At 37.6% G+C, this 22,606-nt stretch overlaps 1 protein-coding gene across 2 annotated transcripts in view; it reads right to left on the reverse strand.

Annotated features, from left to right (window-relative positions):
* Positions 1–1,372: 1,372 nt before the first annotated feature.
* The window catches only part of LOC124164055 (neprilysin-1-like), a 135,356-nt gene continuing 114,122 nt past the window's right edge, over positions 1,373–22,606 (reverse strand). For both annotated transcript variants that reach the window (XM_046541224.1, XM_046541223.1), the window contains 11 exons: positions 18,633–19,022; positions 16,566–16,721; positions 16,004–16,148; positions 14,546–14,663; positions 13,891–14,215; positions 10,066–10,169; positions 9,750–9,808; positions 8,364–8,412; positions 8,057–8,255; positions 5,976–6,146; positions 1,373–2,019 (listed from right to left, as the gene is read on the reverse strand). In XM_046541224.1, the coding sequence (XP_046397180.1) occupies positions 1,843–2,019; positions 5,976–6,146; positions 8,057–8,255; positions 8,364–8,412; positions 9,750–9,808; positions 10,066–10,169; positions 13,891–14,215; positions 14,546–14,663; positions 16,004–16,148; positions 16,566–16,721; positions 18,633–19,022 (1,893 nt within the window). In that variant the 3' untranslated portion in view covers positions 1,373–1,842. The remainder of the gene's footprint in view (positions 2,020–5,975; positions 6,147–8,056; positions 8,256–8,363; positions 8,413–9,749; positions 9,809–10,065; positions 10,170–13,890; positions 14,216–14,545; positions 14,664–16,003; positions 16,149–16,565; positions 16,722–18,632; positions 19,023–22,606) is intronic.

Below are 22,606 nucleotides of genomic sequence, written 5' to 3' on the forward strand. Positions count from 1 at the left end.
AGATTTTCAGTATTTATCTTTTGAGTTTAAAAATCCTTATTGTACATTTTAAATGTTCAGTAATTATTTAGGGGCATTTAGGGGAGACTAATGATTTTTTTATTTATTTGTGACAAATCATGTTCTTTTCATGGTAGCACAACTGCGTGAATTTTTTCGTGTTTTTATAAATGTTAATGCGTAAAATGTCGCCTTTAAATTCTGCTATAATTCTTAGAGGAGAATAATGAAGCGAAGATTCTTCATGAAGTGTACCTTTTTCTTTTTAGGGTTGGACTTCAACCTTATATTTTAAGGTAATTACAGCAGTTTTCATGTTCTTGACGTGCTGTTCAAAATCTTAAAAATTATTCTGATAATGGTGTGTATATAATTGGAATTTTTCTTTGAATGAAGTGCATCAGGTTCTCCTCAGATTTGACATTTTTTGCGCTCAATATATTAATGTGTGCATATTTTCAAGTATTAAAATTACTTGGTATGTATGTAGCATGTAATGTTAGGCATTATATAATATTGTTTGTGTAGAAGAGCAAAATTTTGTCTGTAAATGAAGTGTGAAGAATTCTACTTAAGGATGTAATTTTGTGTTCTTACTAGGATTGAATGTGCCTGTTTTTGCATTTTTATATTTCTTGATGTGCAAAATGTATCGTAAAAGAGGAGACTAAATAATTTCAGCTTAGTAATGAAATATAACGAGTTCAATTCGTTGTAGAAATAAGAATTTAAGGTGCAGTGAATTTTTTTTTTAATCTTGAGGTGCAAGAAAAAATTTATTATCTTAATTTTATAACTCATGGATTGAAGACAAATGGAATTCAATCTGTGATGAAGTCCAACGCAGTTCTTTTTACGTTAAATATTTTATTTGCTTACTTCATTTTTATGGGCATTTTTTTGTTTTTAATATTGTACGATGTGCAAGGTTAATTCTGAAATATCTGTCAACATCTTTCATTGAAACCAATGAAATACTACCTAGTATGAATGAAATAACGAATTTTTTTCTTGCTAGCAATTTCATTTTTTCACTGCAATATTTAGTGTATTTTTTGTTTTGGATATTTTAGCAGACATTTCACGTCCTTTGCAACAGAGTTCTCCTTCCATTCTGGAAATGCATAAGGATCTCCAAACATTTCATGTTGTAAGAAAAATAAAAGAAAATGTCTATTTCACTGTTTCTGTTTTACCAACTTCAATGCATACTTTGATCTTATACCTTCCTAATTTTTATGCTGATATTTGGCTTCTGTTCACTCAGCACGGAGAAGTTTTTCTTTACTATTATCTAGTAGCGGTATTATTACAGTTTACGACTAGAGGTATGTATGATAGCTAACAGATAATAGAATTGGAATAAGATCAATAAAATTCGAACAATTTTCTTTATATACAACATTCAATTATAAACAATGGGCACATTAACATAATTTAAGATGCACACGCGTTACGTTACTCACGATTTTTGGTTCTTTACTAAACATTTCCTGCACAATTCTCCCTCTAATGGCAAATTGAGTCAACAAAATAATGCAATGATCTACATATCAGTTTTTCCTTTTTCATGCTTCAGCAACAGTTTAAGTACACAAACAGATCACAGCTTTGTAACAGCCACATATTTAGCGGCCAGAAATTCAACAACACATGTCTCCCCAAAGATTTCCCATGGTTAAAAAGATCTTTGGTTTGGATCTCTCTTCTGGCTCCTCATTATCACAATTTAAGAAATAAATTACATCAACAACGAGGATCAAGGGGCAGAGGACTGAGGAATACTGATTTAGAGTTCTGTTTCAGTCTTGACTGTGGCAACACGGGATACAAATGCACTCGTCACCATATTCGACACTTCACTTCAGGGTTCATTGGACTCCCTTTGGTGCAGTTGAAAGCCCTGGCAAATTCTTCCGAATTAGAAACAGCTCCCCAAACGCGAGCTCTGCTGGGACTATGCTCGTCTCTTTCAATAGTCCACCTAACTGTTGCGTCTGTGCCATGCTCACACCATAGCTGTAAATATCACCAGTAGAATATCAAATTATCATCTTCCAGAGGCTTCACATTCCCTCTTTTGCTGAGGGGTTCAAGTGTGATCATTAGAGGTCCGTGAAAGTGGTTTTATTTTTTGCTAAAATTTGTTTTAAAATCACATGATTTTGCTGTTATAGAAAATCTTGGCGGTGTTATTATAATGCCACAATTTCCCACGTTTATAAGCATTTTAATATTTTGTGATACACGTTTCATGAATACTTATTCTTTTATTATTCATTTTACATAACATTCGTCACATCTTACAAATTCTAATCTTTTATCGCAAACTTTGCTCAGTAATACTCTGTCTTTCACATTAAATCCTTCTGAGCTGAATTCACTTGCCCAGGTATGAACAGTGTCACTAGCATTTGGCATTTTAAAATTACTTTCCTTCGTTCGATATTTAAAGCTGGAACCATAATAAAAAAACAGTCCAGCCGCAAAACACAACCATTCACGATGGTGTTTTCAAACTGAGTGCTGGGTAGCTACGGTATAACCATAGAACTGTATAACTTACAAAGTGGCCAAAATGTTTCATGTCGTGGACTCCCTTTCCATACTCCTCACCCAGGAGTTGAGGGAAGGTAGGACAGCACACAACAAATCGCTTAGTTTTGATTACAGCTGTTGCCAATCGGTCAGGAAAGGTAGCGAAAGAAGCACACATAACAAAACATAATCGGATTCAAAGAAACTTGAAAAATTATTTACCATTTATCGATCCTGTAACATCTAGAATGAGACATTTCTCACTTGAAGAATTAGATATCAGATTTGGCCAATGTCGAAATGATTTTTTTTGCACTGTGGCTCAGTGCAGAACCGAATATCCGAAGGTCCGTCCGCTGATCCCTCTCCTCCTATCCTTTGTGCTCCCCTTCCTTCCCTTCCCCCAACTGCTAGTGCTTCGTGCTTTCAAATAATCATACGTGTCTGTAGATATCTTTAAATGAATCGAATCGCGCAGTTGATGGCACGGCACCGACGACGGCTGCCGTGGTCACCACGGTGCCCGTTTCAATCTGGCCCGGAGGTGCACCATTTACGGCATGAAATACAGGCAGTGCTACATTGAGGCCGCTTTCTGACGAAACAGCTTTGCGCTGCCCACCATTCACGTCACGACGCCGCGCACGGTGTTGAGAGGTGCCAGCCAGCAGCCATGTTTAAGTCAACAGAATTGTTACATTAGACCCACACTCAAGGTTTTCCTGCAACAAGTTATCCAACAACGCTGTCTAATGTGTCGTGGTGAGTCACCAGAATTACTGCTCAGCATGATGCATGCAGGGAGCGTGAGCTTGTATTTCCGCTCTTCCGCGGCCGCATTAAATTTCTTTCAGCACAATATTAATTCATGATATATACTTAATTCTTCAGGTGAGAAAGCGCCTCATTCTAAATATTTCAGGATTGATACATGGGAATCAAAGAGAGAGGCTGTGATAAATTTAACAGTAAATTTCGGCGGAGAATCACTACAGTGCGCGATATTACGCTGATGCGTTATGGGCGAGACTTTACAAGCCAATTGACCTTGGAATCGTAATGAGATAGAGCAAATGAACGTCGGCAGCGTTAAACAATGAATGCTTAGGCTTTAATAGATTGTGACTCATTAGATAAGATTTTTTCACTAATTCACCTAAAATCGCAAAAACGCAAAATTTCGTTTTTATTCACGATTTTGCATTATTTCGTGATATCGCATCTCGCGAATTTCATGGACCTCTAGTGATCATCATTTAAGAATCATGTTAATCACATCAAATGTATGCATTATTCACATGATGCAACAATGCAACATTTAACAACAACAACAACAACAATATGAATGCACCATTTGAGTGTAATCATCAAGCAAAGGAAAAAATTTCCCTTCTGTTAATATGACGGAAATATTCATCAATCGGTGATGTGCAAGATGAAAACTTATATCCATCCTACATGCCAATTCTTTATTGAAATGTTTGTACATAATTCTATTCTAGAGTATTTTATTTAGATATAAAATGAATATGAGGAAATTTATGAATGTAAAATTGATGCAAAAAACACCCTCAGCAACTGGAATGCTTAAAAAGTACAGCTGATGTTAAAGTTACGGTTAAGAAAGAGCAAAATGATTTGTAGGGATGTGCAAGTAGTACTTTTTGATCTCGAGACAATATGCTCAGTGCAATACAACAATGCTTTCTCGTCCACATCTCATTTTTCCAAACCCTTTTGAATTTCCTATTCTGAATGCTTAACTTGATGTAAAAAGGAAAAGATAACGAGGAACATTGAATGAAACATTGATGGTAATTGTGACAGAATTAGGATGTGAATGAAAATTATATCAATATCGCAATCAAAATTGCATCATGTAAAGCGGTAGGATTGTAGTACACGTTCGAGAATCGAGAGTGCAAAATCGCCCCTGCCCTGATTCCGAGCTCCCACTCTCGCAATATCAACATGGTGGCTCAGTGCTATCCTGCGTATTGATGCATAAAGAGTGTGATATAAAATGGCCTTAAGAAAGTATGACCAATGCAACGTTCCACTCCAATTACTCCTAACTCGCCACCAGGTCGCAAGACGGATGGACGCCATGGCTGAAAAATAGGTATACGGCACCAACGTCGACTGCTACCCTAGTGGCACCAAAATCTGTATATTTTTAAGATTTCGAAATACATCGGGATACGGATTTGCAAATCTGTATATAATACATATTTTATACATGTCTGATGATCCATGGTCCTTGATGAATACCAGATTCTTTAAAATATACAAGTAATATCCTTACGGCGTAACAAGGGATCATCAGACACGTATAAGATATGTATAATACGCAGATTTACGACGAGTTATACGTATTTAATCTACATAAAATCCATATTATGGCAGCAGATATAATACATATAATATTTAGGACATTTGCATGTATTTTATACAGATATTTTATGTATACAGTGTATACTATGATACGTATTAAATCTAGATATAATCGTTTTGGTGCTACTAGGGTAACTGCTATCAATCAAGCAGGCTAAAACTCCCAGGACATGGCAATGAAATGATTTACTGACTTTAAAAACGATATTCCCACATGATTTTCATGATAATGCCTCATTTCGGCAGATTTCTGAACTTATTGGCGTCAACAGCTCTGTAGCCGAAACTACTTGACACGACATTCGTAATACATACTACTCGAATCACTCGAGTCAACTACCAAATACTCAAGTCAAGTCGAATTTTGTGATTACTTGCACATCCCTAATGATAAGTATTTTTTTACCTAAAAACTCAATTCATAGTTCATTTCCACTATGTAGAGTAGATTCCGTTTAATGGGTCCAGCGGTTACTTGGGGCAGCCGCTTAATTGGGGCAGATCTTGAAGAACAGAACCCCATAGAGGTCCCCATATTATCCCAGAGTATTCTCTGCTTAATTGGGACAGCTTGCTGCTTTATTGAGCCATGAGTCGGTGACATAGACTCTATACTCGCGACGAAATTAAAATTTTTGCTTTCAGATTACTATTTTTTTTCCTCCTTTGATTTACTCTTATTTTTCACAAATGTTCCTATTCCTATTTTGAAAGCCCTTGTTGTTATACTATCCGCAAGAGGATAGGACTTAGTAAAAGATATTCATTCAGCGTCAAAAATGATAATAAGTTATTTAAACTCGCTGATTTATTATTCAAATTAAAAGTTTAATAAACTTATGTTGCATTATAAACATTCTTTAGTCTTCTTTCTATCATTTCAACGTTTGTTTATGCCCATATATAGGATAGTTCGCCTGATTGGGGCAGCCGCTTTATTGGGGCAGAGTGCAAAAGTCCCGATATGTCCCAATTAACCGGAATATACTGTAATGTGTAACCAAATCATTTTTACACAGTTATAAAATGTCACATGTACTTACACTGCCGAATGCGATGAACAGTAAATGATCTTCTGAAAATTGCTCCAACCCTGGTAACCGTATGTCTACCAAATCCGATGTCCTCTGCTTGTGCTTCTTAAACGCTGCTACAGCCTCACGTATCCCTCCATTATCAGCAATATTCTCTCCAAGGGTTTGCTTGCCATCAACCTGACAATACAAGTCAACTCATTAAACAATAATATTAAAATCCGTCTACACAATACAATTGAGTTCTAATTATTGAAACAACAAAATTAAAACAAAAAAAAACTAATGACAGCAATCCCAGTAAGCTAAGTATACATAGAATTTGAAAAAGGTGCTCAATGCACACTATATATTCTTGTCATGCCATAACTAATAAAGCCATTGTAGATGGTACAAAAATGATGAATGCAGAACATGGAAAAATTCAGCAATAAATTAACCATTGGGAGCATGAGATTAGACCAATGGTAGCGTCCATAGAAACCAGTGACAAAGCGTGACATTCACGTCTACTTAGTCATAGAACGCATGGCTGACTGCATGCTGTGATAGGGTTTCCTTTCTTTCATGAAATTTAACGTTCATTGATAATGCAAGAAGCATCTTCCATTCCCTCGACTTGGCAAGTATGGGAACTGTATAATGAAAGAACACCTGCATGAGAGGCCTTGCACCCTGTATGTAGTCTGGGTACCTTTAACACTTTGAGAGTCCGGCCGCTAATTTTATAGCTCTACTGAAAAATCCAGCCATTTTACTAAATTCTCAATTTTTTTTTAAACATTAGCATCAAAAATATATTCATATCGATGCGTATTTCAATAAACATGGACTTTGCTCTTCTTTAGTAATGAGTTGAATAACATTTATTGCTAAATTTTAAATATGTATTTTCACAATGAAAACCTACTGTTTTTTTAAATAAAAAAAGTTGCAACGAATGATATACCGCCATAAAATGCATAGTATTTTTTTATTGCGCTCAATTTGAACTATTTAAAACCATGGAAATCATAAAAAAAAGCATTGTTCCGAGCATAGCATTCAAAATCCTGGATGACAAAAAGGGTCACTGCACCCTCAACGAACGGTTCATTCCTCCAAAGAATTTTCACACAAAGTAGGCTGAGATAAGGGTGCCGGTAGCTACAGAGGACTTTTCGTCCTCAAGACATTGAAAGAACTCTTTTTCCATCAAGCAGTTGATTTTTGAAATAACAAAACCACTAAGCAGTAAACGGGAAAAGTACCACGGGCAAAATATTACGCCTTCACGCAGACAAAGTCAATGAAAGACGTAACATTACATACGTCCATGGAAATCTTCAGAAAGATTAACAGGACGTATTATTACGTCCATGGCATGAAAAGTGTTAACCCTTAGACTGTGGGAATGTTTTTAAATGGGTTGTACACTGACTGCACGAAAAACGTCTTCCAACGTTTGACCAATGCTCGACTACCTACTTCAGTTTCCCAAATTTTTTATTGCTACCCAGGCAGAGCCAAGTACACTCTCCCTAATTCTTCTGAGTTTTGTCACCTCAAATGGTGAATGATGAAGAGAATAATCTAGGATATACTGTAAGAAAAATTACATCGTGGATATACATAATTATAGAATGGAGAAGTAAAATTCGGAAAAGACATCAAGATGGGTTGACTGCAGAACTCAACTCGGTGCCAATACGTATTGTGTGCCAATTTCTTGTTAGCTCTTCAAAAGAATGAATGCCAGCATCCAGTACATTTAAATTTTGGCAAAAGCAACTCAGAGCCGTTGAGACAATTTTAGTTAAGTTTTTAATTTAATTTTTCATTAATTTTTTAATAAACCAGGTCTAACTGTTGAACAGACAAAGTTATTTGATAATTTCACTATTCCAGTGTTCCTCCTAGTAACAGCATAAAGTACGTATTCATTTTAGTAAAACCACTATTGAGCATTTAAATTAATATGTATGCTTGCATGCTTTGTTACATTTGATATCTCAAGATAAATGTGAAAGATGTTACTTCCATGAATGATATGTCAGATATGATATTCAATGCATCTATTGAAAAATAACAAATCATCAATCAAATCTCACCTTAGTATTTATTCCTGGTAACGAATATGAGGAGTACTGACTAGCGAAACAAGCAGTTCGATTTTTATACTCTGCAATGGTGATGTTGGTCCACCACTGCCTCCAGTTACCACTCTCATCAAAATGCCTTCCGGAATTGTCGAATCCGTGGGTAAGTTCATGGCCAAGCACAGATCCGATGGCACCGTAATCCATGACACTGAAAAATAATGGTTTTTCAATGCATCAAATCATAAGTACACGTAAAACTCTGCACGTGTCAGAACGATGGGTAAAATTATGCCAAATAAAAACGTGAATGACTTACTCCAGACCAAGACCAAAAAATGGAAACTGAAGGATGCCCGCAGGTATCGCTTGAAAAGACAGAAGAGATCCAAATAAGCATAAATAAGCACTGAAATTTCAACCAAAGAAACAAACGGGCTATTATAACACCATTTATTTCAATCTCTGATGTTATGAACAAGAAAGACTAAAGTGAAGGAATTTTTAGAACAAAATGTCCACCCTTTAAGGTCTGCAGCTTTTTGGCAGAGTCACTTTGAGTATTGAAGTCAATGGGATTACACAGATAGGGCCATCTCATTGCATCTTTCCTCGCTTCACTTGCTTTCTTGATTGAAATTTTAAAAATTTCTGTGGTCAAGCGATGGAGGTGATGAACCACAGGTGAATTTAGAGGGACCCTAAAATAACAGATAACATCTTTTTATGGTAATCATTGTGTCCAGGGGCGCAGCCAGGAATTAAGGCTGGGGAAGGTTTAGGTGCAACTAATACTGGGGTGTGTGGGGGTATGGAATATCCACCAGGATAAGCAGTAGGTACGAGATTAATAAATTGAGGAATTTTAAAATAAAGGATTCGAAATGGTGAGTTATACGGCTTTCGGAGTGATGTATTATTAATCCTTACACTATTCAATTAGTAATATCAATCCTATTAAGTAAAATGAATTAAATTTAAATATTTCTCTGAGCTATGGGGGGGGTGGTTTATCCCCCAAAAACCCCCCCCCTCGCTGCGCCACTGACTGTGTCCATTTCGTTTTGTGCACTACGGAGCTTCAATCATTTGATTCATTTTAATAAATTTTATATCAAGATAAAGTGAATACTTTGAACAGTAATTAATGTATTTTGTTTAGTATCATAAATGAGAAGACCGTTTGCCTCCCATACCCTTCCCTCCCGAGAAAAAAATCCTGGATTTGCCCCTACACAGAACCATTCATCTGCTAAAAGTGTTATAATAAAATATTTGCCCTCACAATGAAGGGCAGAGAATGGTTATGAGTGCAATAGAATACATAATCAGGAATATCAATTTCGTTTAATGCCAAAATTATATATTATTTCCCCATGAAATTTGGATTTTCTCGACCATCAACATCATGTCAGAGGCGACTTTTATGAACTCATTTAAACGTAGAATGGATGAGTGCACATCTCCTTGCAGACTCACCACAGCAATATTCATGATTTAAAATATCTTGTGGTGGATTTGCATATCAAAGTCCTATGCATTGGGTGTCCCTGTGAATATGATAGCGCTCCAATTGAAGGTTGAAAAAAAATTAAAATCATGTTTCCATGTTGGTAAGGGAAGTAGTAGCGGCAAAAGTTAAGCACAGATGCCAACTGTGTTAGAATAACAAGGAATAGAAAAAAAATTCATTTCTTTCACTTACTGACTGCATTTTCTTGGAAAGTGTGGAAAGCATTTACATCAGTCGGATCGGTGGCCCAGCTGAAAAATTAAAATGCCAATTGTGATTTCACAGAATAGATCCCTCGGCACACATGATGATAAAATAATTAAAAGCAACATTTGGAATGTGTACTACCTGGCACTACACATTCACTTCTAGTCCAATGCCAAAAGACATGCATAGAAAATATGTAGAATGTTATGGTGAAAAAATACGGGATGTTCATCTCTCATTAAGATTACTATAGAAGTAGGGGTCTTTCACAAAGATTCTGTAGGCAGGAGTAAATACTTACGCCTCAAAATTATTTTCAGTCCTTAGACCTCTGAGAGACCATAATTCGCCAACTTGGAGAACATTCGCCAAATTTTGAAGATAGCTTGTGATATTTATGGACACCTGCGAGTGAGAGAATTAATATTGAGGTAAACAAACTGTGACTGTAACATTAGTTGCATAGAATATACAATGCAGTGATAATAAAATACAACTAGCACCATGGGATCTGTTCACTAACACCCAAAATCTCAACCCATTAAAAGAATTTGGTTGATGGAAGGAATGATAATGTATTTGTATTACTATTTTCATTAATTTTATTGTTAATTCATTCATTTGCTTGTACTGGCCCTTTTCATCACTTGCTTGTGTATAGGGTGGAATAAAAGAAGGAAACATGACAAGTTTACCCCTATTTTTTACGAGTTGGAGATGTCATTGTCGACCAGGGAGAACCTTTCATTCAGGTTCATTTAAAAAGTTCACAACAACCAACTACACATGCACAAGACCAAGGAGTGACTGAGAGGCACTGAACCCTAGGCACGAGTTTGTGACGTCATCAAAGGATGTTAAAAAAAAAATTTCAAAGGCAGCCGATGTTTCGTTCTGATTAATTCGAGAACTGCTCAGAAAATAGAAAATTTCGAGTTTCTATATTTTTCCCTCCATAATAATCTAGAAAAAATAAAATTGGTGAATGAGCCTAGAATGTAGAATACACCTGGTTTACATGGATATGCTTTCTCTTAAAGATAATACATCTACAAGTGTTGTTTGTGAAATAAGGTTTCCAATAATTTTCAGTTGGACCCTAAAAGTCAAAGGCTCATATTTGTAGGATACTGTGAGGACACCAAGGGATTCCGGTTGATTGATCCGTTGAATCCTAGGAATGTGGTGAGATCAAGGGATGTGGTTTTCCTTGAGGATGAGTTCCTGTGCACCACAATGAAAATTCCTGAGGCTGATCTACTTGACGAGTCACCCTCCCATGAGACCCTACCGAGTAGCATGATTGGTCCATCATCTGAGCCATCAGCTGAGTGGCCCATTAAAGTGAATGCTGACTGGCAGCTATTGGAATCACACCCAAGGGAGGTACCTGTGCCGACCAGTGAGGAGCAGCATGTGGAGCTAGAATGTGAGCAGCCTATGCAGCCAACCTGTTCAGTTCAACCTGAGGAGCCGAGGATAGAGTCGTATTTGGTGGAAGAGGAGGAGGAACTGCTGGACCCTGAGGCATCCTTGTCCCCTGATCCTGCTGATGATGAACCAAGGTATCCTGGGAGGGAACCTCATCCTAAAGAATATCCTGATTACATCCTGTATCAGGCTATTGTGGAGGAAGGTAAGGAATTGACGGTTGATGAGGCACTAAATGGAGCAGATTCTGTTCAGTGGAAGGCAGCTATGGACTCTGAATACGAGTCTCTTCAGCAAAATGGTGCTTGAGGATTTGCCAAAAGGCAAGAGGGCAGTCGCATGTAAATGGGTGTTAAAGGTAAAAAGGGATGCCGATGGGCTTGTTGATTGGTATAAAGCATGTCTTGTTGCTAAGGGCTTCCCAGAGAGAGAGGTGGCATTGACAACGAGGAAACTTTTTCCCCGGTAGTGAGATATTCCACATTAAGATTCTTAATTGCCCTTCCAGTGGAAATGAACTTGGACATTAATCACTCGGGTGTGTCCAAAGCCTTCCTTAACGGTGATCTTGTGGAGAAAGTGTACATGGACCAGCCTGAGGGCTTTGTTGTTAAAGGGAAGGAAAACAAAGTGTGCTTGCTGAAACGAGCTAGTCATGGTTTAAAACAATCATCAAGAGCATGGTACGGTAAGGATAAATCTTGTCTTGTCTGAAATGGAATTTGACAGATTGGAAAGTGAACCTTGTGTTTATTGTAAAAAGGGCAAATCTATTCTTGTATGTTGATGACATTTTTATTTTCAGCAATAACTAAAAAGAGAGAAAATTGAAACCCATGTCCAAATTTGAGATGAAAGATCTAGGCGAGGCAAAGAGAGTGTTGGGCATGAGAGTACAGAGGCAAGATGGTAAAATTATGCTGGACCAGAAGAGATACATAGAAGATGTCTTGAGAAAATTCAATATGTCTGAGTGTAAATCTGTCTGTACACATATGGAAGTAAGTCATGAGTTGTTCAAAGGTTCTGAGCAACAGTCTGATGAAATGAGCAAATTGCCATATCAACAATTGATTGGGTGTTTGATGTATTTAGCTGTGTGTACTAGGCCAGATATTTTGCATGCTGTTGGAATCCTAAGTAGATACAATACTTGTTTTGGGTTGGAGCAGTGGAAAAGTGCCAAGCGTGTGCTACGATATTTAAAGGGTACATTGAATCATGCCTTAGTGTTCAAGAAAACAGGCGAAAGTGTTGTTGGTTTTGTGGATGCGGACTGGGCTGGTGATAAGGGTGATCGAAAATCCTGCACAGGGTTCGCCTTTAAATTGGCAGGTGCTGCTGTTTCATGGGAGAGCCAAAAACAAAGGACTGTTCCCCTGTCAAGCACAGAGGCCGAATACATGGCCCTCTCCGAAGCAGCAAAAGAGTGTATGTTCCTTCACAGCCTGTATTTTGGGGGAAGAGGAAACAGTTGTGCTGTTCAATGACAACCAGTCGGGCAAAAAATTGTGTATGAATCAGATGTTTCATTGTAGAACGAAACACATTGACATTTGTCATCACTTTGTGAGGGAAGCTGTCAAATCAAATGTTGTTAGACTGATTTACTTAAATACCCAGGATATGACAGCGGACATCTGAACAAAGCCATTGACCAAACCGAAACATGAAAAATTAGTTCAGAAACAGGGGCTTATGGAAATATAGCGTAAGGGGTGGTGTTAAATTCTATGTATAGTTAATCTATATTTCAGTTGTTTTCTGCTGGTTAATTTCAAGTGTATTTTGTTTTTTTGTCTTATGCATATGGCGCACTCTGCTATGTATTCGTGCACACTAACTGTACTCTGTATATCTTCTGTGATGCGATGGTACAATTAAAGACACGTGTGCAAGTATCTGCAAATATCTTATTTCTGCGATGAAAACCTTGCCCGAATCATCCATATTGCAACATTTTTGGCAATCAAGGTGTGTGGGGCAATGATCAATACTAGTAGGGGGGGCAAGCAATAGTCATTCAAGTTGTAACATTTTAGCACATAAAAGGCTAATGAAACCAACAAAAGAATGAAATTATCACAGACATTTATTAATTTTCTTTAATTATTTGATTTAAAAAGTAATGATTTTTATTTTAGTTCCCTACTAAAGAAAATACTTTTCTTTTTCTTCAAAAGAAAACTTGTTCAAAACTGTCTTTTTTTCGATTGCATATCTTTTTGCTTCCTCCTGCCCCCTACTGGATATGCCTTTGGTCTGGGAATGGACAATACATTTTAGGAAAGCTTAAAATTGTGCCATAAAGCTATTTTGGAGCTCATTTTTTGTTGGGATTATTATTATTTGGCATTATTGCATAGCGTGTATCATCTTCTATATAACTGAGCCATTGACCTCCTCTCCACTGTGACTGTAGCTTTTTGGGAACATAATATTACAGACAACCCACCTAATGCAAAGACAGATACAGTGGTGCCATTGGATGCAATATCTCTCAAGAAATCCATAAAGAGAGAGCTAACATGGAATGGAAGTATATTCTAAGTGTAGCATGTCATTACTAGTGCTGCCCAGTTACTTATGTATCAATTTAAGTTTCCACAAAAATGAAAGATACATTATTTGGAGCAGAACTAAGTTAGTGAAATCATTGTCATAATGCACAACATTTGGAAAGTTAAGCACAAACCCCTTCATAGTAGATTTCCAATTCGTTGGGCTCCATCAGCCAGGAGGGATAACTGATGTAATTGCGCATTGTATCAGCCTTGTTCAGTGTTGCCTCCTTGGTTTCCTCATCCATCCAATCCAATTGCAAAACCAAATCTGCAAAAGCACTCTTGATATCGGCCAACATGCCTTTGACTCTAAACGTCTTCTCCTCGATTACATTGGTGAATTCTTCATCATCATCGTATAGAGATGTATCGTTCATGGCCAGTTCCTCAGAGGCCAAAAGCCATGATACCGCCATACCCATCATATCATTGGTTACCCGTGAACAGTCCATGACCCTGAAAGAGTTTGATAAGGAATACGACGTGGTAATTCTAATTCACAGAGAGAGCGTCACAAAAATTTATCATCACTTAAACTATCAAAATATCCTTGCATAAATGTAAATCATTAATGCTGACATATTTATGAAAACTCTTTCAAAACTTATATTTAACTTTTGCAACAGTATGTAAGTTCATCATGAATAAAATTTTCGGCCAAGTTTAGGATGGCATATTGTGTGCATAAAAGTTGACTGAAAATTTTTGTGAACATTAATATTTAATTATAAAAAGAGGGAATATTTTGGATTAGTAGGATGTGTGAAATAAAAAAAATGACTGTACCTTGATCGAGGGATTTCACCTCCAGTAATTTTTTCCACGTATGAATTGTATAAATGCCTCATTAAGCTGTTTCCATGAGGTGCTGCGATGTACATAACTTCCCACCACAAAAGGCCCTCTGTAAATCAATGCATTATTTTGAAGATGAAAGGAAATGAATATGCCATTCCACAGATAATTTTGATTTACATTTTTATTATTAATGGAGGAAAGAGTTCAGAAGTGAGCCGAGCTCAGCTTGGAGTCAAGTGGGATTTGAGTGCCCAGAATGTATTAATTATGTAAAGGGGTGAAATGACCCTTTAAAAGGAGGAGTGAGGAAGGGAACCAGGCACTCACGTCCACACCAAAGAAAAGGAAAAAGGTTTGCTAACCCTTAACCAGTGACGTGCAATTCTCGTTACACTACCAGTGATGTCTGGGAGACCGCAATAAATCAAAAAATTCGTAAAACGTTGCAAAGTCATTTTTAATGCGTAGTTAAATGTTTCTTTGACTGCTAAAATATTGAAAAACTTATGTTTAATATTATGCATTCCCAATTCTAACCAACTTCTTCAGTAAAAATTGTTATTAGAAACAGGATCAAGAAACTGATGTCAAAAACACTTGAGTTGTTATTTTTATTATGGTACTTTTTAAAATTAAGTTCTTAATTGTCCACCTTAAGCAACTAAAAATGCTTCCTTACAAATTATTAATTATTGTTATTATTGAAAAATCACTAGCAATTTTTTTAACGACTTTTTGAATTATTTCCACCAGCATTACGTTTATTGGTTTTTCCAATTTAGTGACGTGAGGTCTCAAAGACCGCTACTCAAATTCAGTCACGAATTTTCAGACATAAATAATTAGAACGTTGAATTTTAAGAGTGCTATGTCCTTAATATGCAACATTTAGACGCTCCCGAGGAGTATGGATATTTTTAAGTAGTAATTTTGAAAATATTCATAATTTTAGAAACTGTCTCTCCGACTGCACGTCACCTGTTAAGGGTTATCACCACGGCTTAGAAGACATGGAAAATTGCTTCTAGGTTTAGGAAAAATCTCTCTCTGCCACTATGCGATCAAAGAATTCTAAGAGCTCGTGGAAATTAAAAAAAAAGCAGTCCAGTTGGTATTTCTCTTCTTTAATTTAAACAATTTGATAATTTGGCAATCGAAAGCTAAACTTAAGTTCAAAACAAACTGAATTCAGTCATAAAATTTTCCTTTTCTCTTAAATATTGCCATAAAATATTTGTTTTCTAGCTCTTTGCCCATTAATTATTCCATCTATCAGTTTTAGCAAATTTTATGGGTAAGTATGTACAGCATTTGAGCACCTATTTATTTGGAGACTCGAATTTTTTAGCTTGTTACATGATGTAGATTTTAACTAGCCTAGAACATCTAACCAGAGCCAATTACCTATGTATCAAAAACTACAAAAACAAATTTGATGAAACTCACCTAAAACCATGGGAGAGGTGTTGGCTAACAGTTTGGCAACATTCTTCAGGTAATTTATGTTTTGAACAACAATTAGGTCAGTGTCAAAGTTCAAAGTGACATTGCTGTTTTCAAACATCAAGTTAAAGTATATCCGCCATTCTATCTGGAAAGTTCATAAAAAAATTAAGAACAAAATATTAAATGATACAGAAGTACATGCTAATGAATGCAAGTACAATAAAAATGATAGGGTATACATATGCTCAATTGATAAATCAGACAAAATTTGCATTGATATGTTTTTGTTATTTAATTCTTAAGAAAATTAATAGGCATGCAAAATTTTCACTGGAGAAAAATTTTTTCTGCAGCAATTATTGCACATTCCAATGCCAAGCTCAAAATAATCATTTTCCAATTAAAAATAGAAAAAGTTCAAAAACATGGTTGACTGAAAATGATGCAGATCCCTTAACAATTTTGGACCATCATTATCCATGGTTTGTATTCATCTTTATAAAAGAATCGATGGCCAACACTGGCATGATGAATCAAACGGAAACCAATTTTCACAACTTACGCGTAAATTAGGATTAGGATTCGCACTGTACGCAGCCTCGTCAGTCAGCCTCTGCAAATCATTCACGTGGATTTCATCAAATGGCGGTCGCCTATCTTCCCCAGAAGAGAATTCTGACATAATGTTTATGTCTTCTTGAAGCGAGTCCATGAAAAGCTGAATTATTCAATAAAAAAAGAAATTGATCAGTTTATTTTTCCTCCCTTCATCACATCCAAGGATAGCAACGAACCTCTCCGAGACGTCTCACTATGGTCTCGAATTTCTCGAATATTGCGTATGTCTCAGAGATGTAATGGTGAGACGTTCAGGAATAAAAAATAAGTATTTAAACGCCATCAATGCCTTCCATATATATTTTTTGGTGCAAATCCTCAGCTTTGATTATTAAAATCACGACATTTAATATGGGTTTCTGATTTTCAAAAGGTTATCCATCAAAAATTTGTCGCTAAAAATGATCGTAATAAGTAGGCGATAACTGTATAATTTGCATTTAATTATTTTTTGCCTACATTTTTAAGCATACCATAGTATAAACTCTGATAAGACATCTCAGAGACTTATCTGAGATGTCTCGTAAGACATCTCATAGGCCATGATTTTGGACATAGTGACATCTCAGAGAAGTCTCAGAGATGTCCCTGAAGCTCTCAGAATGTCTCTGAGATGTAACATGTGATATTCGAGACGTCTCAGAGATTTATCCGAGACGTATTTCTGCTATGTGGGAAGTAGACAAATTTGGTCAAATTCTCATAAAAAATTTCACACATTTTTGAAAAGGTATGTTATGGCTAAAGACAGAAGAGGAGATATAATGGAGAAGGTGTGATGGATGAGCACATTGAAACTGCTATGAATGCAAAGGTGCAGAGCGGAAACAAAATCATGCACAACATTTTGTTATTCCACTGAATTCCACGCACAAAGGTGGGTAATTGGAAGAATTACAAAGGAATGATAAAATATCATAACTGGAAAATAGGAAGTTGATGTTCTTGAAGAAATCCTGGTGAAGGCAAGTAAAATTATGTGGATGAACAATATTCTGGAATGTATAACCACCCAAAACTGGAAACAATGGGATGTACTCTTGCAAAAATGGTCAGGAAAGGAAGAATCGAAGAAAAATAACTTGAGTAACAAATTCTGAAAGGTAATGCTAACCTAAAATGGAAAAAATAGAATTTCTAGGAACTATGAGTAGGGATTCACTTTGTAAGAACTTGATGTTTCTAAGAAGTGAAAGTAACAAAAAATGTTAACAAAACACACTTAGGGAAATATAAATGTAAAATAATATCTCCCAGCTGGTCATTTGTAGATGCAATTTCAAAGTCATGTAAAATCAAGGAAACTCCTCCAAATATGTAATCCTCTGAATATAACGCCAATTTGCTCCTCTACTGATTTGATTTTAATAAAATTACATTTTCTCTCCATAAAAAATCAATTTGAAGTTAGTGTTTCACAGAATAAACTCCAAATTTTCATCAATCATCCTTCATCCTTTCATTCCTTTCATCATTCCATTTTCATCCATCCATTTCAGATCCCATATGCTCTGTGCGTATTCACGAAATGAATGAAATATAATATGGTAAGAATTAACTCATTTATTGCTCTAGGAGTTTTAACTCCTTTGGAACATAGAAATTGTTAAAGTGGTGAGCAGTACAATTAACATAGTAAAACTGGAAAAGAATAATTTCTTTTTCTAACAGAAAAACGAACATTGAACATATGTACCAAGAAATAAATAACACAACCTTAAAAAAGTAAATTTAGCTTAACAAATGAAACAAGAACTAGATTACTACTTCTAACACAACAATAGGTATTAATCACATCAAGGAGCAGATAAATGATTACTAAATTACATGATCAGTGTTCATGGGTAAAAAGAAAGTAGGTGGGTGACAAGCCTTTTCTTAAATATTTCCTGTGATGCACGGTCTTTTACCTGCTACGGCAAATCATTCCAAGGCAAATATATACTACGAATATAACTAAAGCTACAAAATAGTGTTACGAACATGAAAGTAGTTACATAAATGTACTCACCTTGTACACAGCTCCCTGCAAAGCATCAATTTGTTGCACGTGATCCTTCAAAGCTCCAGACTTTCCACCACTGGAGCCCGAGCGGTACATGGAAATGTAATCAATGACCACAGTGGGATCAAGCGTTACATTTTTCAAGGCATCCCAGAGCTCCAACAGCTTCACCATGCTCTCCATGTACAAGGCGCGATAGTTGGTGGACGCATCCTCCTTCCCCTTCTCCTCATCCTCGCTGCTTTTCCTCCACTTCCACGACGAGTGATGATCCCGGAGCCTCGTGTTGTAGCGCCCTCTAGACCACAACGGCTGCTCCTGCCACTCCATCCGCCATCTTCTTCCATTGGTCACCTCGTTTTCCGGCAACGGAGATCTCATGCTGGGCGAAGCAACCTATGCTTTCCGATCAAACAAGTGGGGAAAACAAAAATTATTGTCATTTAATGTATTTGTGATGCCTCAAACCATAGGCGGACCTAGGGGGGGGGGGGGCACGGGGGCACGTGCCCCCCCCCCCCCCCAGACCCTTAAAAATATGCAAGATTTTTAATATGTCCCATTATCATTGCGTCCTTTTTCTATTACAAGATATCCTTGTGCCTCCCCCAGAACAAAATCATGGATATGGCCTTGCTTGTGCTGCCCACCCCCAGAAAGAAATCCTGGATCTGACCCTGCCTCAAAACCATTGATTACATCTCTCTCATCTTGTTGAAGACTATGCCAGGGTACACTGGGGGCTATTTTGATGAAATTAGTAAATACACCCAGGGGCGGATCCAGGATTTCTTTCTGGGAGGGGCACAAGCAAGGCCGTATCCAGGATTTTGTTCAGGGGGGGGGGGGCACAAGGATACTTCGTCATACAAAACGAACGAAATGATAAAGGGACCGTATTAAAAATCTAGCATATTTTTAAGGGTCAGGGGGGGGCACGTGCCCCCGTGCCCCCCCCCCCTGGATCCGCCTATGAATACACCCGCTGAAAATATCCAAATCTGATGCAAGCACAGCTGACGTCACTTCTAGCAGAGTGCTCAGGAGCACTCGTAGCAAGGTTACGAATCCGAGCTTGGACTTTATGGGCGCAATGAAAATGGACCTGAAAACTCATACGCATGAAACAGTCAGTGAATCAAAAAATCTACAGCACGAAATACGTGGGAAATACCACTTTTCTTAAGCTTTTCCACAAGATAGTCACGTTCCTTGGCTTTTATTTTGGGAAGGGTTATCTACATTCCATTGTTAAGAGCTCTGTGGCGGAAATGAAGATAAAGCATGCATACTTGCGGCCTGTTCACCATTCAAGAACATATAATCAACATTAAGTTTGGGTGGAACACGTTCACTGAAGACTGATAAAGATTGCGACTTAAAGGATTCTAAAAAGTACCGTATAGGCGCGTGTAAGAGGCGCACCTTTTTTCCCAGAAATTGCGCCGAAAATGGGGGTGCGTCTCTTACACAAACTTCTTATCTTAGGGATCCTCTTATCCTCTTCCCCGGTCGCAAGTCCAAGGGGTACTGAGTGGCATTGGTTTTCAGCGTGAGTCAGTCATCTAAAAACCAAAGTCAAAAACAAGCGGCAGGCAGGGGAGTTTCTCCCTTAGTGGTGTATTTTAAAAATGCTCCTGTTTGTGTTTCTTACTGTTAAGCATCGCGCCGTCACATCGATACCTCACGTTGGTGAACATGGAAAAGATTGCGCGGTGTTTTTCGCAGTGGCGGCTCGTGAGTCAAATGCTGGGAGGAGCACACTCCAACGGGGGGGGGGGTCAAAATTTTTATTATTTTGTGTATTTTAGTGCGTTTTTAAGGCAATCTAGAGACCATTATGACTCACTACTACACAAAACAATCACTAACTCGATTAACTCAACTACAACTAGGCCTATTTACATTAAAATAATTAACACATAATAAGTCAACTTTGGTCACCAAAACAAGGTATTCTGCAACACTGCAACACCAAGAGTAGATGCCAGATTATGCGGCCGCCGGCCAGCGCGGCGATATCAACTCACTAGATACATAGTTCTGCGAATGCTCGGGCGGCGTCTCAAGACTTCCATAAGGCACAATCTTAGACGCGTCATAGTACCAGCAGCCCCCACCACTACCACTCTCCAGTCCATGGTGTTGGATTGGGACGTTCTGGCCAGCTCCCCAAGGCTACAAATACGAACTTCTCGCGCTTTTTTACGTGTTTTTCCTACATTTTCGATGTATGCGATCAAAAAAACACTTTTGATAATTAGATGTACAATTATAATTGAATGGCTATATATATTTTTTTCCTTTTTCAAATCTTTTGGAGGGGTGGCGTCCGAGAGTCCTTATGGGCAAGCCGCCACTGGTTTTTCGCTCCGGAGGGCGCGCTCGATTTACTGCTACGGCGGCATTTATACTGCAAATAGTAATCGCATATTAAACGCAGAGAAAAGTGTAGTTTTGAATGACAATACCTGGTTTATAGTCAGCATCTGTCATGCCGAGTGATTTCCATTATGCTAAGGGCCTGATTTTTCAAAAATCATCTTCAGACGCTATTATGAGGGTTATTGCATATGAAATCCACATTGGTGTCAAAACCTGCGGTTTAAAAAATTCAAACGAGTGTGTACATTGTTGGACTACTGTCGTGATTAAAACGATGTGCCGCTGTACTTTGCAAATTTACATCTGGGCTTAGGTTCATGCCATAATAATCAATAATACGTCATTTTAAAGAAAATTTTACTCTTAATTCTGATTTATTTTTTGTTTTATGAAAACTTCAAAAATGTAGACACGCCAGGACAATAAATGACTACGCGCACCGTAAAATTAGCCGTTTGGTCGACTTCATGAACTTTGTAACTCAACTTAGGGAAAACTGCTACGTTTACAACATTCTTTTTCAACAAAAATTTGCAAACATTAATTTAGATTAATAAAATGGCTTTTTATTATTTTTAGAAGGCGTATTTTGATGTAAAATAACGAAAATGTTTAAAAAGTATTTAGTCCTACAGTTTACCCAAAAAGACGCATCAACACGCTTGCCGCGTCGCCGTACTTTCCGCCGCCGCAGGCCAGAAGCTGAGTCGACCGCACGTTCGAAAAAAACATGTAAAATACAGTGTTGCAAGTTGGAGCAAGATTTTACTTTAGATTCACAATGTAGAAACTTCATCAAACGGCGTGGTATAAGCCACTTGGCGGAAGAATCTAATTATTCTCTACGTTTATGTAAGAAATTGGCTGAAAAAAGTTCTCGTGGAGTACCTACCTACGTATTTCACGCTTTTAGATTTTTAAATGACGATATCTATTTTTCGCGATTAAATAAAAAGTGAACATTTTCAAGCGCGCGAAAACGGGAAGGCTGAGTACGAATGCTGGGAAAAGCCCGTAACACCTCATTCTTGTTCCGGCTGACGCCGTGTGAGGCCACATTAGTGCGAGGCTATGAGCATGCTATGAGCGCCGCTGAGATGCAGGCTGCTAGCAGGCAGCAGATTACCCTGCTAGCTGGTAGCGCTTGGCTTAAATATGGATTATTAATACCTTATCAAACGAAGAAAACTTTCCGACCTTAGCCAGTTTTAATAGGTGATTATTAAGACATGTTTCCCTGAGCTCTGTGCCTCATGCATGCATTGGTAATCTCAGACGATGTAGAACTCCTATCTACTCGTATAGAATCTAGGTCTCGGTGACGTCACGTGGAGTTGCATCACATGGCCTAGTGATGGCCTAAACGACTCTTTTTGGTGAGCTGCCTCACCGCTCATAGCACACTCCTGAGAGCCGCTCGCACAGAGCGACTCAGCAAAGCGCTTCTGGGTTGAGGGGAGGGGGGAGAGGGGAGTGGAAGAAAGGGGAAGAGGGAAAGGAGGTGAGGGGGGAATTCTAAGCGAATATTTAAAATGCAACATTTCCTAGATCACAATTTGAAAAATTGTATTCAAATCAATCACGTGTTGCATAGT

This window comes from Ischnura elegans, chromosome 8 (genome assembly GCF_921293095.1).
Source record: "Ischnura elegans chromosome 8, ioIscEleg1.1, whole genome shotgun sequence".
NCBI classification, from domain to species: Eukaryota; Metazoa; Arthropoda; class Insecta; order Odonata; family Coenagrionidae; genus Ischnura; species Ischnura elegans.